The sequence below is a fragment of the Halichoeres trimaculatus genome, unplaced genomic scaffold (genome assembly GCF_033239565.1).
Source record: "Halichoeres trimaculatus isolate MK-OKI-2021-1 unplaced genomic scaffold, fHalTri1.1 fHalTri1_scaffold_7, whole genome shotgun sequence".
NCBI lineage: Eukaryota > Metazoa > Chordata > Actinopteri > Labriformes > Labridae > Halichoeres > Halichoeres trimaculatus.
Genome location: NW_027437185.1, coordinates 34,787,636 through 34,803,284, shown reverse-complemented (window position 1 = coordinate 34,803,284; position 15,649 = coordinate 34,787,636). Strand labels below are relative to the sequence as shown.

At 42.7% G+C, this 15,649-nt stretch overlaps 1 protein-coding gene across 3 annotated transcripts in view; it reads left to right on the top strand.

Annotated features, from left to right (window-relative positions):
- The window catches only part of LOC141793408 (protocadherin-1-like), a 302,738-nt gene that overhangs the window by 22,360 nt on the left and 264,729 nt on the right, over nucleotides 1-15,649 (top strand). For all 3 annotated transcript variants that reach the window (XM_074674099.1, XM_074674100.1, XM_074674101.1), the window contains exons 2-3: nucleotides 4,511-5,333; nucleotides 13,054-15,237. In XM_074674099.1, coding sequence (XP_074530200.1) covers nucleotides 4,524-5,333; nucleotides 13,054-15,237 — 2,994 coding nt within the window. In that variant the 5' untranslated portion in view covers nucleotides 4,511-4,523. The remainder of the gene's footprint in view (nucleotides 1-4,510; nucleotides 5,334-13,053; nucleotides 15,238-15,649) is intronic.

Sequence of the window (15,649 nt, the reverse complement as noted above, 5' to 3'; positions counted from 1 at the left end):
TGAAACAAGACATTTTTCTGGAGGAAAAAGCTCATTTTGAGTCTGAACAGCCATTTTCTACTGAAAATAAGACAAAGGAACTTGATAAGAGTTCAGTTTTTTTTGAAGTGTAAATTGTGGTTTACATCCTTTTTAGTTGTCACTTTAAGGCCATGTCTACATGAAGCTGGGTATCTGGGAAACCTCATTTGTTTTTATACATCCAGGCCTGTCGTCCATACAAAACTGCGGTTTTATGTAACTTAAATGTTTTTTCTGAAAAGTAAAGACTTTGGGAACTTCTGGTTTCATGGTTTCAATGTCACAGCTGGATGTTTCCACCAAGCAGTTCAATTCTTGGCATTTTGTGGATTCTCCATGAACTAATCCCAGAATAGGTCCCCAAATTACTAAACCGTACCGTCCCACTTCTTGGGACCCTTCTGATAGGGTGCCAGTCATGTTAATCATTCCCAGAAGAAGGAGCTAGAAACACTGCAGTGAGCTCATTGGTCAAATAATTGTCACTCTTTGTTTACTGTGTCCAGTTTTTCTTCTTCATTGGATTTATTTGAGTGGTGTGGGGCTGGTATGGCGTCATTCTATTACCAAGCTGACGCAGCTATGAGCATCTGGCCAACATACTGCTAACCGAAAGGGGCACAGCTAGTTGTTGGAAATTTAACAGGATCAGGCTTTAAAGGTTCAACCTGTACTGAACTGTTCTGATCTATACCAGACGGGGCTTTTGATTGGCTGGCATGGGTCAACAGATTTTCTCAGTTTCTCATGTGGACGAGGCCGTAGTAGTGCTTATTCTTGTAAGGGCATATTTTTTGTCTTGCAATGACATCATATTGCCTATATTTGTAGTTTTGAATTTGTGTGAATTAGCGCTGTAGCTAACGATTATTTTTTAATGTCGACAAATCTATTGTTTTTTATTTTGTTTTTTGTTGGTCAACTAATCACAATTATTAATATTTTTTTATAGTCAACGAGTTGATTATGTCGACCACTAGTTGCAGCCCTAGTGTTAATACAAACCATACTGTCAAACGTTTAACCTCCACATTCACACATTGAAAGATTTAGAAACAGTCAGTTTATGCAACTTTCTTGGCCACTTGTTCCTTTATCAACATTTCTTGAATATATAGAAAACCCTCCGTACCATACAGGATGACCAGAAACCATGTGTAAGTCTTGCTCTTTTAATATGTGAAGATCACATTAAATATTGAACTGTAAAAGTGTTGATGAAGACACGGTGCTTGAGAAAGAGTCAACAAGCTTTCAAACACAATCATCTCGGCCACTTTCTAACCACACATTAAGAAGAAAACCCAAAACACAAACCGTGACGCAGAAAAGACAGAGGACCCAGCTTCCTCTGATGAAAAACAATGAGTGTACATCTGTTTTTGTTTTTACTGATGATTAATTCTTCTCTTTTTTTTATCGGATCAAGCGCTAACACTTCGCTGTGTGTCGAGCCTCTTCTCTTTCAGTGTGACCCGGCTCTAATGCAGCCACACAGGCTTTAGTCAGATGAGTCAGTCATGGCCTGATTTGCGCACAAAGACGCCTCGAGGGCAAAAAAAAAAAAAGCTGTTGGGTCACCACTGACCTTCTGTTACTCAGCTCTCTGAGATTCTGGATGTATCATAGCCTAGAAATGCACATTCAAAGACTGAGAGCAGCCAGAAACAGATGTTTTTGTGTTTCCGTCCCTGAGACATAAACACAGAGGATGCCGTTAAACTTTCCACATCAGAGTGAGAATAACCTGGAATCTATTATATAGATCCTGTGTTATGATTTATAAGATATTTAGTGGCTGTTTTATGCTTGTCATATATTTATTTTAAAAAATTAATAGTACCTGGACATTTAGTGAGCTTCTCTGGCAATAAATAGCAAAACTGACGGGCAGTGATGGCTGAATTATGCTTCTCTGGCATTTGTTTCTATTTTCAAAGCTTTTCCATAAGGCTGAGATGATACGCTAATCTCTTGATTAGATTCTATTATGGCTTTTGGGGATCGATTCGACTCTTCCATATTTACAATTGTTGTGATTTTTGCAATTTTTAGTTTGCTGTTTTAACTCCAGACCATGTGAAAAAGTTCAATAGTGATGATGATGTTTACAGACTATATCAGGAGCCATATTTTCCCATAAAACTGCACATCACATGAGTCAGAGAGAAACATTTCACCCTCTGTTGTAGTGTTAACTTTTTTCAAGTTTATTAACAAAGACTGAAATGAGGAATATGAATTCGAAAAAAAATGAAACATTTTTTGACAAACAATCCGGATTTTGAAACTGTCAAACAAACAATCTAAATAAATTGTAAAATAATTTTTTGTCTCCCACCCCTATTTTCAATGTTTTGTTGTTTTTTTTTTTTAGACTGAGCTAATAATGTTTTGTATCACTTCCAAAAAGTTTCTTGTAAAGACTTTAGGACTAGGGTTGGTATAAATATGGAGCACTCCGTTTTTTTTTGGTTTAAAGAGGGAACGAAATGATTCCTTCCCTGCAATCCATAGTATTTAGTACTTTTCTGTGTTTATGTGGTAATAAATATCAATTTGTTCAATAATAAAATATCAAAGTTTTTGAATTTAGCATTTTTATTCTTCAAAATAGAACCTTGCAATGCTGTGTTCATGTCCAGCATGGAAAATCGCCTACTCTTCCACTCTCGCAGTCACAAGGATGCATTTAGGTGCCTAAACATGGTACCGTTTGATTTTATGTGAATCGGTACTCTGTACTTCCAAAAGCCGCATTTCCACCAATGAGACCGGTTCAGTTCGTCTCGGTACAGCGCACATTTTGTGGCGTTTTCACTGACTTATCCCGGGACAGATCCCTAAATAACTGAGACGAGCCGTCCCACTTTCTGGGACCCTTTTGTATGGGTGCCAGACTGAACCGATCCACTCTGGGAAGGTGGAGTTACAACACTGCAGACCGTTGATTGGTCAAAAGAATCGTCACTTACTGTGTGACGGTGGCTTCATTTCTCCTGGCGGCACACAGACTTCTCTGAAACAAAGCTTGATTGCTCTTTGTATCAAAGAGCCACATGCCAATCACAAAGAGTGATCTATGCTCTTTGTTTACTGTATCGCTTTTTTCTACCTTGTTGGATTTATTAGCGGGGTAAACTGTGCCTTGCTGCTATGACATCACGATATAATTTAACAGCTGCAGCTTTTCAGCATCTGGCTTACACACCGCCTACTACGAGAGGACACAGTTTGCTGTGGAAACGCAAACGGGATCAGACTTAACTGTACCAAACTGTACTGAACCAAACCGGACTACTTGGTGGAAACGCTGCTTTAGAGAGAGTCAGAAGAGAGTGATGTTTGTTATTCAGGAATCTGTTGTATAGAATCTTGAATTACCCTCAGGTTTCCACTAGGGATGCATCAATCCTGCTTTTCTGGTCCCAATACCGATACATGGGCTTTGGATATCGTCAGATACTGATCCTGATCCGAAACCAGTGTTAAATAATAACCCACGCGCTCTGCTGTGGGACAAGACTGGTAATGTTTTGAGTAAAGGACAAAAATGAGCACATATGAAATTACTGTTATAAGTTGATATGTCTTTACTAAACTATAAGTGTGCAAATCTTGAGATATGAGCAACAGTTGTTTGTTAGAGGAGGACACATCATCATGAACACATTTCATCTTGAAAGAAGAAGAAACGAAACGTCCCACTGCACTGGTAGATGAACATGAAATAATTTTCTTTTATTCTGCTCACTTCTCAGAAAGTCCACTAACCAAATGTCAAGACCGTCACGTCGTGAAAGGCTTGTCATAACAAATCCTTCTCTGTAAACACTTTGTGATTACCCACCGTCCTCTTATGAGAAATATAACAAAATGACTCAGGGAGCACCTGGCTCAAGCTTTAAGCATCCAATCAAATGATAACTTTCTGCTAACTGATGTGGTGTTTGGGGCCTTTTTCCGCTCTTTTCACAAACCTGTTTTAGCTTCTGCTGTTTTATGAGAGCAGGTCTCCTCTTTGCTCCTCACTCCTGCTGAAAAACGTCTTTCTTTCTCTTCTAATCAGCTTAAAAAAGGTTTATAAAGTCTTAAGTCAGAGTTGCTGAGACAAGCAGTCATCCCGTTCCTTCTCGCTGCCTCACGTCAGTATTTTTTGGTCGCCTGTCGCCTTCGGCGTTCGGTTTGTCTTCCTGTCAGAGTGGCGAGCTGGCAGTGGGAGGAAGTCATCATTCTGTGCTGCTCGGCTGCTCCCTGCACACTGCAGACGGCGGTGAAACCCGGCCTGCAGCCTCTTCACCCTCAGGTCTTGCAAATAACTGTTCGGGACGTGTTTAGTGGCCCAAGGAGGCAAGTTTGACCATCTATTCCTGAAAGCTGTGACATAAATCTGGGGAAGGAGAAGCTTCGCAGGGCTTCCTCTCTGCTTGTTGTGCATTGAGTGAGTGGAAGATGGTTTGTCTTATCTGTTGTCTCTGTCTTCTTGCAGAGTGGGCGGAGACATGGCGGCGCTGAGGTGGAAAGTTCTGCTGTTCCTGGCAGTCCTCCTGTTCGTCTCCTGCAAAGCCACGCCCACGGACATCCTGTATCGGGTTCCTGAGGAGCAGCCACCAAACACGCTGATCGGCAGTTTAGCGGCAGACCAGGGCTTACCTGACACTGGGCACCTTTACAAGCTAGAGGTGGGGTCGCCGTACCTGAGGGTCGATGGAAAGACAGGTGACATCTACACCACTGAGATCCCCATTGACCGCGAGACGCTGAGGGACTGTCGAAACTTGTTTGAGGGAGACAAGTGCTTCCTGGAGTTCGAGGTGTCCATCACAGACATGGTGAAAGGCATCGGCACGGGGCCGCGGCTGATTGAGGGGCGCATTGAGGTGCTGGACATCAACGACAACACGCCACAGTTCTCCTCACCCATCCTCACCCTCTCCATCCCCGAGAACACACACGTCGGCGCCCTCTTCTCCATCCCCATGGCCACTGACAGAGACTCTGGTACAAACGGTGTGGCTGAGTACTCTCTGAGCACCGGACCGGACGCAGACCAGCTCTTCACCCTGCAGGTGGCGATGGACTCAGGGGAGAAGCTGCCTCAGTTGGTGGTAATGGGCAACCTGGACCGCGAGAAGAAGGACTCATACGACCTGACCATCAGAGCGACGGACGGAGGGAAGCCACCGAGGGCGGCCTCCTCTCTGCTGAGAGTTACTGTCACTGACCAGAACGACAACGCCCCGAAGTTTGAGAGGAGCCACTACGAGGCCGAACTGCCAGAGAACAGCCCGCTGGGACACTCTGTGCTGCAGGTCAGTACAAAGATCCACAAATCACTCAAGCAACATGTGGTTCTGGCTGTTACACTTCCCTCAACCACATCTTCTCTGGCGTACTGTTGCAAAATGTCACATGGCCAATTTTGTAGCTTAACAAATAACTGTCAGAATGCTTCTCTGGCATTTGTCTACAAAACAAAGGGCTACTGATTGTGTAGGTAGCACAAGCTTTCATGATGCTTCTCTGAACTTTTTTGATAACAAAGCGGTTGATCATGTAGCTAGATACTGGGTAGCTTTAAATATGCTTCTCTGGCACAAGATGACAAATTTCAGCAGACAGTCGTGTGGCTGGATATTAAGTAACTTGAGATATGCTTCATTGGTATTTATTTCCAAAGATAGGTTAAGTAGGGCTTAGGGAAGGAAATTTACTAGCTTTGACCATGCTTCTAAGGCATAAGTTGTCAAAAAAAAAATGAAGCGGCTAATAATAGGGAAGGATTTTTAGTTGCTTGTAGGTGTTTCTCTGACATAGGTTGGTAAAAATAAAGCAATCTTGTGGCTGGATAAATAACAACACTTATAATGCTTCTCTGGCATTTGTTTATGAAAATTAAATGCTTCTGCTTGTGTAGCTAGAAGAAGCTTTCATTATGCTTCTCTGGCCTTTTTATTTAAATAGTAGTTGATCTTGTAGCTTGATGGTTCAAAGTATTTATTATGCTTCTCTGGCCTGGATGACAAACCTCAGCAGCCAATCATGTGGCTGGATATCAAGCAACATGCCTCTCTGGCAATAAATTTGTTTTTGTTTTTTTTAGTTGTTGTAGGTATCTCTGACATATGTTAGCAAAAATAAAGCATGGCCAATCTTGTAGCTGGATAAATAACAACTGTCAAAATGCTTCTCTGGCATTTCTCGACAAAAATTTAGGGCGTCCCATTGTGTAGCTGGAAGAAGCTCTAATTAAGCTTCTTTGACTTTTTTTAAAGGCGAATAGCAGTTGATCTTGTATCTAGACACTGGGTAGCTTTTCTCTTACACTTATGCTTCTCTGGCACTAGATCACAAAGTGAAGCAGCCAATCATGTGGCTGGATATTTGATCTTGTGACATGCTTCTCTGGCAATGTTTCCGATAAAAATAGGTTGAGCAGATCTTAAGGGAGTATATTAACTAGCTTTTATCATGCTTCTCAGACACAAGTTGTTAAAAAACAAAAAGATGAAGCAGCCAATCACAGGACAGGAATTTAAGTTGTTTGTAGTCATTTCTTTGACATAGGTTTGTTGAAAATAAAGCACCTCCAATGTTGTAGCTTGATTAACAACAACTGCTGAAATGCTTCTCTGGCATTTTTCTACAAAAACAGAGGACTACTGATTGTGAAGCTAGAAAAAGCTTTCATGATGCTTCTCTGACTTTTTTATGTTGATGATGGTTGATCTTGTAGCCAAACACTGGGTAGCTTTAATTGTGCTTCTCTCGCACTTGATGAAAAAAAACTCAGCAGCCAATCATGTGGCTGGATATTTAGCAGCTTTTAATATCCTTCCCTGGCATTTATTTCCCAAAAAGGTTGATAGGTCTCAGGGGAGAAAATTTACTAGCTTTAAATATGCTTTTTAGGCATAAGTTAGAAAAAATTAAGCAGCCAATGTGTTTCTCTGACATATGTAGGTAGAAAGTCAAATCTGATTTATCTGGGTCATAATGCTGTCCCTGTGGAATATGGTTCCTTTAATGTTCATATATTAAACTTTATGATTTGGGAAAAGATTCATTAAGTTATCAAACCACTCGTAGAGTTTTAACTTTGAATTTTCTTTGTTTTAAGATTGATTTATCAGATTTTACAGACTCATCAGGGACTTAGGAACTAGTTCCATAGATGTGGAGATGTCCTCTGTCACTAAAGGGAAACAAACAATGTGACAAACTATCTCAACCACCTAATTACACAGTCAAAGAAGCCTTACGGGACATTTTACTCACCGTGTCGTCAATTTTGAATCACAGTCAAGCTTTAAGACTCGTTACAGCTGTTCTGCTGCTATAATGAGCTCTCATGCAGTGTTACAAACCATGGCCCGGTTCAGTTTTCTCTTCCAGATCAGTGGCTCGGATAATCACATTAAACTGGACTTGTGAACTGCAATTTCACAGCAACCAAAAGTGAAATATTAACAAAGTGGGGGTGTGATGGACAAAAGCATCAAAGGGAAAGGATTTCCCTTTTTGTAACCGGGTTATTTTGGATTAGATCGTGTCTGAGGTGAGTTTTTGCTCATGCAATTTAGAGAATGAAAGGAAAAATAGGAGAAATACATTCAGAAATGTGAGATATCCATCAAATCTGTGCACAAACTGAACACAAAGAAGCCTCATTTTATTGGTAAAACAGGTCATGACACACACTTGAGTCAGTCTTTGTGTTTCAGTGTCACCTGTGCAGCTTTGGAGAGTTTATTGGCAGTAATCTGAGCAGGAAGCTGATTCATAGATTAGATTCTCAGGCATGTGTTAGAGATACTGTGTCATATTTCTCTTTTTCCTTCCTTCTATTGAGAATCTGTTTAAATCTAGCATGCAAAGTCAGGAAAATGAACAGTTTTTCTCATGATTCACAGCTTGATTCCTATTTAAGATAGTCAAATATGAGTGTTAATGAAAAAAAGAGTCTTTCTCATTTTGAATCCAACTGTAATCATGTGATAGATTCTCTCGTCCACTGAGGGCTGCTGACAAACCTTTGGCCCTGTTGGTGATAAGACCGAGAGCTGCAGGACAACACGGCGGAGCAGTGACTGCACATATTATGCTGCTCAATTATCCGTACAGACAGATGGTGCGGTGGAGGTGAAGCAGGGGCGTGGGATCCCTGCGTGTGGTCACATATTAACTACTGATTCAACTTCACCTTTGAGCCCTCAAACCGGGGGCGGCCGGTACGTGATGTCGCCAAGCAGGCCGGGTTTGTTTAGCTCGCCGAACGTTCTGCCAAACCCACCTCACTGTATCATCCTCCTCTTCCTCTCCCCGAGCACGGCGCGACCAGCCAGCCTTCCAGTGAGCCGTGCATGACTTAATCTGAGTCAGTCATGAGATTATCCACGGGGCTTATTGGTATTATTGCTCTGGATGTGGCTCATTGCATTTCAGAGAGCCGCTGAATTCATTTCACTTAACGTGCGTTTGTAGAGTGATGCTTTAGAGGCAGCGGGACGGCGCTCGACTCTGTGGCCTGCTTAAACTGACCGATGGCTGCATGGACATCCTCTCTTTTGACTTCCTGTGTGAACAAGAATCAAACTGTTTCACATTGGACCCAGTCCTAACAGATGAAATTAAGGCAAATAACAGATGTTTGATGCCAGAAGTCATGAAAAATAATTTTAACCTCAGTCTTTTCCTATGAATTGATTCCAAAAAGTAGCTGAAGAATTTTGAAACCCAATCTTTCTCACATTTTTGGGTTCAAACAACAGAAACAAATGCCAGAGAAGCATGAAATAGCCATTATATAACAAGCCACAAGATCAGCTGCTCTTCATTTTTACAGTTTATTGCCAGAGAAGCATTATTAACGTCCAACCATATGTCAGAAAGGAACAAAACCCACGAAATGCTCTGCTATGTGATCAGCCGCCCAAGGTTTGCTAACCGATGTAGGAGAAGCATAAAACAGGCATTTAATATCAAGCCACAAGATCAGCTATCTTTTAGTTTTTTCAATTTGGTGCCAGAGAAGCATATTTAATGTCCAAACATAAGCCAAAAAGATAACAAAACCCACTTATTGCTCTGCTATGTGATCAGCTGTCCGAAGATTGCAAACAAATACCAGAGAAGCATAAAACAGCCATAAAATATCAAGGCACAGCTTTTCATTTTTCTAATTTTATGCCAGAGAAGTGTATTTAATGTCCAAACATATGCCAAAAAAAGAACAAAACCCACTAAACATTCTTCAATGTGATAAGCTGCCCAAAGTTTGTAAACAAATGCCAGAGAAGCATAAAATAGCCGTTGTATATCAAGCCACAAGATCAGCTGCCTTTTGTTTTTCCAGTTCAATGCCAGAGAAGCACATTTTATGTCCGAACTTGTGCCAAAAAAGTAACAAAACCCACTAAATACTCCTTTACCTTATCAGCTGTCTGAAATTTGCAAACAAATGCCAGAGAAGCATAAAACAGCCATTGAATATCAAACCACAAGATCAGCTGCCCTTTTATTTTTTCCCAACTTAATGCCAGAAAAGCATATTTAATGTCCAAACATGCAAAAAAAACAAACAAACAAAAATTTAATAAATGCTGTGCCACGTGATCAACTGTCCAACGTTTGCAAAAAATGCCAGAGAAGCATAAAACAGTCATTAAACATCAGACCCATAAGGTCAGTTTCCTTGTATTTATTTTTTTCAGTTTAATGCCAGAGAAGCATGTTCAGTATCCTAACATATACCAGAAAATAACAAAACCCATTGAATGCTTTGCTAAGTGAACAGATGTCTGACGTTTGCTAACAAATGCCAGAGAAGAATAAAATAGCCATTAAATATCGAGCCATAAGAACAGCTGCCTTTCATTTTTCTAATATAATGCCAGAGAAGCATATTTGATGTCCAGTTACATGTTTAGCTGCCCTCTATTTTGCAAACATATGCCTGAAAAAAAAGAACAAAACCCTCTTAATGCCTAGCTACATGATCTGCGACACAAAGTTTGCCAGAGAAGCATGCTTAATGTCCAGTAACTTGATTAGCTAACCTTAGAATTTAAAATTGTGTGTCAAAAAAACATAATTTACACCTAAAAGTTATTCAGCCACATGATCAGCTTCCCTTCATTTGAAATGTACTGCCAAAGAAGTATATCAACTGTCCAGCCGAATAGTCAGCTGCCCTTTGATTTTGAAAACAAATGCCAGAGAAGCTTAAAAAAATATCTAAGATATCCCGCCACATTTATCTTCTGTGCTATTACAATGTGTCTGAAGTCAATAAATGACCAGGATCATCACTTTGCTGTAAGTAAACAAACCTCTCAGATGGAAGGTAAGCAGTCAATAAATTGATGCTTTAATTGAGTTAATCTTAGCCGGAATCAGAGGTTTTCAGTGTTAAAACATGCAGGAGATCTTTCACCTTATTAGTGAAGGCAGTCTGCTCGGCTGGTTAATTGTTAACCGGGCCATCAGCAGTGTTTATATTTGCTGCTCGCCTGGACGGAGCGGCCTTGGAGAGCAGCCAGCTCAGCTCCGACCCTCATCACGGCGGCACTTTGCTCCGGCAGCTCAACTGTTCAATACACAATTCTCAGAAGCTGTCAATAATTCACCGCCGCTCGGTGATGTCTGCTGCTTACAGCCGCAGCACAGGAAAGGAAATCAATGGGCGGGAGAAATTATAATTTCACTTTCATGCTTTCTTTAACCTTAACCTCCCCGACTTGGATCGGTGATTTCCACGGTCACCCTCGAGGTGTGCCTGGGTAACGTTCTGTCACAGTCCCCGGCAGGCGGGTAACACATATTTATGATGTGACAGTGTAAAACAGAGACTCTCTCTGCTGAATTCACCTTTATAACATACACACATGTCCATCTGTCACTATTCCTACATTGATCCTTCAGATTTTCTACCATAGGTTGTTTAAGCTCTTAAGGCCTCAGCATCTAACCCGGAGCTAAAACTTCAAATTTTAAGGCCTCAAATTGAGACAAATGTCCAGTTTTACTGATAAATACTCATTATTTTAGAAACAGACGTCTTCACTGATTCAATTCCAGTTTTACGGGATGTGTTGGTTCCACTCCAGTATCTCAAGATGGCCTTGCAGATATATTATTCCCATAACTAGATGTTCCTTTTCACAGCATACCTCAAAAATACAAACCATGACTTTAACCTTGAAAAGAAAGCAGATTTGAAAAGCCAGGACCATCAGATAAACCTTTACTTTTTAAATACTTTAATCTTTATCATCAGGGTACTGCTTCTGCACAAATCTGTTATGTCTATCAATTCAATGTTGATTCAAATGTTCATAAAAGTAAAGCATTTAGTATTTGGAGTTGTCTTTTTGACTTAGAAAGGTTTACAGCTCTATTTCCCCAAATGCAACACCACACTTTTGAAAACAAGTGACTTCTGTTTTGAAGTGGAGCTAAATCCCCGAGTCTCCTCAACAACACCAGTTTCTTTGTTAGCTTGAAGAGCCTCAAACGATTTTTTACCCCACTAACTGGTGGGATAGCTTCCTCTTGTATTTTTCAGGACCTACATTTTAGGGAATTATTTTGCTGAGAGCATGCTTGGCTCAGACTCAGTCCTGCTTTAAAGGCAATAATAGCCTTAAAATTTAAAGGCCTAATTACGTTAATGCAAATCCCAGGTGAAGCCTGCAGAAAACGCTGAACCAGCAGCACCTGGGACATTTAAATCAGCTGTTCAACAACTAGTTCATTACTCCACACAGTGACCTACATTTCTAAACAGTAGCTATAGCATTGAATGAGTGCAATTAAAAGGAATGAGATGTGTTGATAGCCATGCGTCCCAACCCTCAGTGATACTCCACTGACTGATTGGACCTCCTAATTGACTAATTACCTCCACTTACTTTTGGTTTAGGCGTAAGAAGCCGGGGTATGTCCGATGTTGGTCTTCCTCTCCGGTCTCCTAATGGGCCCTGAGGAGCAGGGGCTTTTCTGATAATGAGAGGAGCATTAACATTCACTCATCTGCCCATTAGATACCAATGACCCGCTGCACGGCCGTTAGATGTTGTGGCGTGGGCGTGTGCGCTCTGCTTTGATCGTCTGTTATGTTTCACACAGCACAGAAACCCCTCATCAGGAAAACATAAAAAGCTTTGTGGCGTTTCATTAGTGATGGTTGTGATTCTTTGTGAGTCGGGGAAACAAAGCGATAATCATACTGTAACTGAGGCGATAATGAGGCGCATTCGGGTCCTAAATTCAACTCGTATAAATATCTCAGATTTGACTCACAGAAAGGATTGTTGATTGTGTAATTTCACCTTTACAGGCTGATGTTTGGTTTATCTTTTTTCTGCAATAAAAACCCAAACATACTCTGGAAGCTCAATCAGACAAGGATGACACCTTTAGAAGACGCTGTATTGATTAAAGACATGAATTTTCAGGTTTTCTTACCAGAAAGCTACTGACAGAAGTAAAACAGGATCTTTAAGATTCTAGAAATGAGGCCCTGATAGGAGATAAGGATGTCAGAGAAGGAGCCTGAAATGTTAAGAAGAGTTGGACAAGCAATAAAATGAATGTCAGAGAAGGGGTGTCAAGGTCTTGTCCAGCTCTAATGACCCTTCAAGACGTCTTCAATGAAAGACATCAAGAGTTTTTGTAGACTTGTTGTTGCAGGAACTTCTCTTCTCTCCTCTGGCAAATTATTGTCTGGGTTTTTAGGCCAGAAGTTTTGTAAAGATAATAAAAATTAGGTCAGGAGGAATAGAAAAGAAAAAAAAAAAGACCTACACCACCAGACCAGTAGAGGGCAGTGAGAAAAAGATGATTCAGACATTCAGCTTTCAGGTCTTGCCCCCAAAAAGCTCCTGGATTTCTCCTGCCTTTTTTAAGTGGGCAGATTAAATACCCCAGATTCCATTAAATTCCAAGTTTCTGGTTCCCATCTGTCAAATTATGTGACAACTTGTGTACAGTTTCACTTTTAAAGGTTAACTCCTGTCTTTGTCCTTGCAGGTCCGAGCTAACGATGCTGACACAGGAACCAATGGGGAGATAGACTACAGCCTCCACCAGGCATCTGAGACCGTCCAGAGGCTTCTACGCATTGACCGCTCAACTGGTATCATCTATGTGAAGGGTCTGGTGGACCGTGAGGAGGAGAACTTCCTTAAGTTCTTCGTGGTTGCAAAAGATCGTGGGCCTAACTCCAAGACCTCCAAGGTCCTGGTGACCATCATTGTCAAGGACCAGAATGACAACGCACCTGCCATCGAAATTCGAGGTATTGGCTTGGTGACACACCAGAATGGCGTCGCCAACATCTCTGAGGACATGCCTGTAGGCACACCTGTGGCGCTGGTCCAGGTGTCAGACCGGGATGAGGGGGAAAACGCTGTAGTGACATGCGTGGTTGCCGGTGATGTCCCATTCCAGCTCCGGCCTGCGAGTGAGTCTGCAAATGATCGTAAGAGGAAATACTTCCTTCAGACAACAACCCTTCTGGATTTCGAGCGCGTCAAGGATTACAGGATTGAAATTGTCGCAGTGGATTCTGGAAACCCAGCTCTCTCCAGCACCAACTCGCTGAAAGTCCAGGTCACAGATATTAACGACAACACGCCCAACTTTTCCCCAGCATCACTCGAGGTTGACTTTGCAGAAGGGAACCAGCCAGGTGACAAAGTGGTGGATGTCGTTGCTACAGATGCAGATATAGGCACTAATGCAGAGCTAACTTACAGCATCATTGAGCTCTCGGCCAATGCGCTTTTTGAAATAGATTCCAGCAGTGGAGCGGTTCGGGTGAGGAATGTGTTGGACCGGGAGGAAACTGAGGGGTATGAGTTTCGTGTGGCTGCAGCAGACAAGGGCGTCCCAAGTAAGACTGGCACTGCCACGGTGACAATCAATGTCTTGGACCGCAATGACAACGACCCCAAGTTTATGCTGAGTGGCTACAGCTTCTCTGTCATTGAAAACATGGCTCCTCTCAATCCCGTTGGGGTCGTCACTGTCACTGACAGTGATAAGGGCGAGAATGCCCGTGTGAATCTGTTCGTGGAACCAGACAATGGGAAGTTTGTCATCCAGAATGGCACAGGAACCATCCTGTCCCACATATCCTTTGACCGTGAGAAGGAGAGCACTTACACCTTCCGCCTTAAGGCTGTGGATTCAGGTGACCCACCTCGGTCCTCCTACGTGGGCGTGACCATCAACGTCCTGGACGAGAATGACAATGCCCCTTATGTCACCAAACCAGCCAACTCCTCCTACACGTACATGTCACCCAGCACCCAAACAGAAACTCGTGTGGAGGTTGTAGAGGCTGAGGACATTGATTCTGGACTCAATGCAGAGCTGGTCTACACCATCACAGGCGGAAACCCCTATGGTCTGTTCCATATCTCACCCAGTAGTGGGGAGATAACACTGGCACAGGAATTCTCTGGAAAACACACTGGGCTGCATCGCCTGGTGGTTAGAGTCAGCGACAAAGGCAAACCTCCACGTCACACCACCGCTTTGGTCCACGTTTTCGTCAATGACACCAGGTCCAACGTCTCCCTCATTGAGGCTCTGGTGGGACACAGCCTCTACACGCCTCTGGACAGGGACATCGCCGGGGATCCCAACTACGCCCACGCTCAGCGCAGCAACATCCTGTACGGCAGCCTTGCAGGAATCGCTGGCGTGATTCTCGTCATTGTTGCCGTCGTTGTCATCAGGCACCGCTTGCAGAAGGACACAAAGAGCGGTTATCAGGCTGGAAAGAAGGAGAGCAAGGATCTTTACGCTCCGAAGCAAGGCCCGAAAAATGGGAAAGGGAAAAAGAGCAAAAAGGGGAAAGCTCCCAAACCGGCAAAGCCACTGGAAGAGGACGAGGAGGCCAGCTTACAGAAAGGCCTGAAGTTCAACCTCATCAATGACACGGTGAACGACAGCCCCAGAATCCACCTCCCACTCAACTACCCACCAGGAAGCCCCGACTTGGGCCGCCACTACCGCTCTAACTCTCCCTTACCTTCAATCCAGCTGCAGCCACAATCCCCCTCTGCCTCCAAGAAGCACCAGGCAGTTCAGGACCTCCCCGCCACCAACACCTTCGTAGGAACAGGCGACAACAACTCCACAGGCTCCGACCAATATTCGGATTACAGCTACAAGGCCAACCCACCCAAATACAGCAACAAACAGGTAGGAGACTACGCAAACACGCCAATGTACTACAGGGACATTCACTGGACCAACCGGGTGTGGTAGTCGAGCTGGGACTTGTTTGGCGATATGCTTCCACCAAAGCTGCACTGATTCCCCCTTCCCTCAGCACCCATCATGAAACGGCGGTTTCATTTTTGGTTTGTTTTGGTTTCGTTCCACCATTTTTGTTCTTTTCAGTTTTGGTTTTCACCCTCCACATGGACACCACAGCATCCACACCATGAAGGATTTCACACGGGATAGACCAAATATGGGTTAACCGATATAATCTGGTGATAACGACCCTAAAGAATGAACTCTACTGATGGAGACAAACCTGGAGGGTTGTTTGAAAAACTGTTTGCATGATAAAATGTTCACTTTTATGCTATTTTATCAACATCTTCTG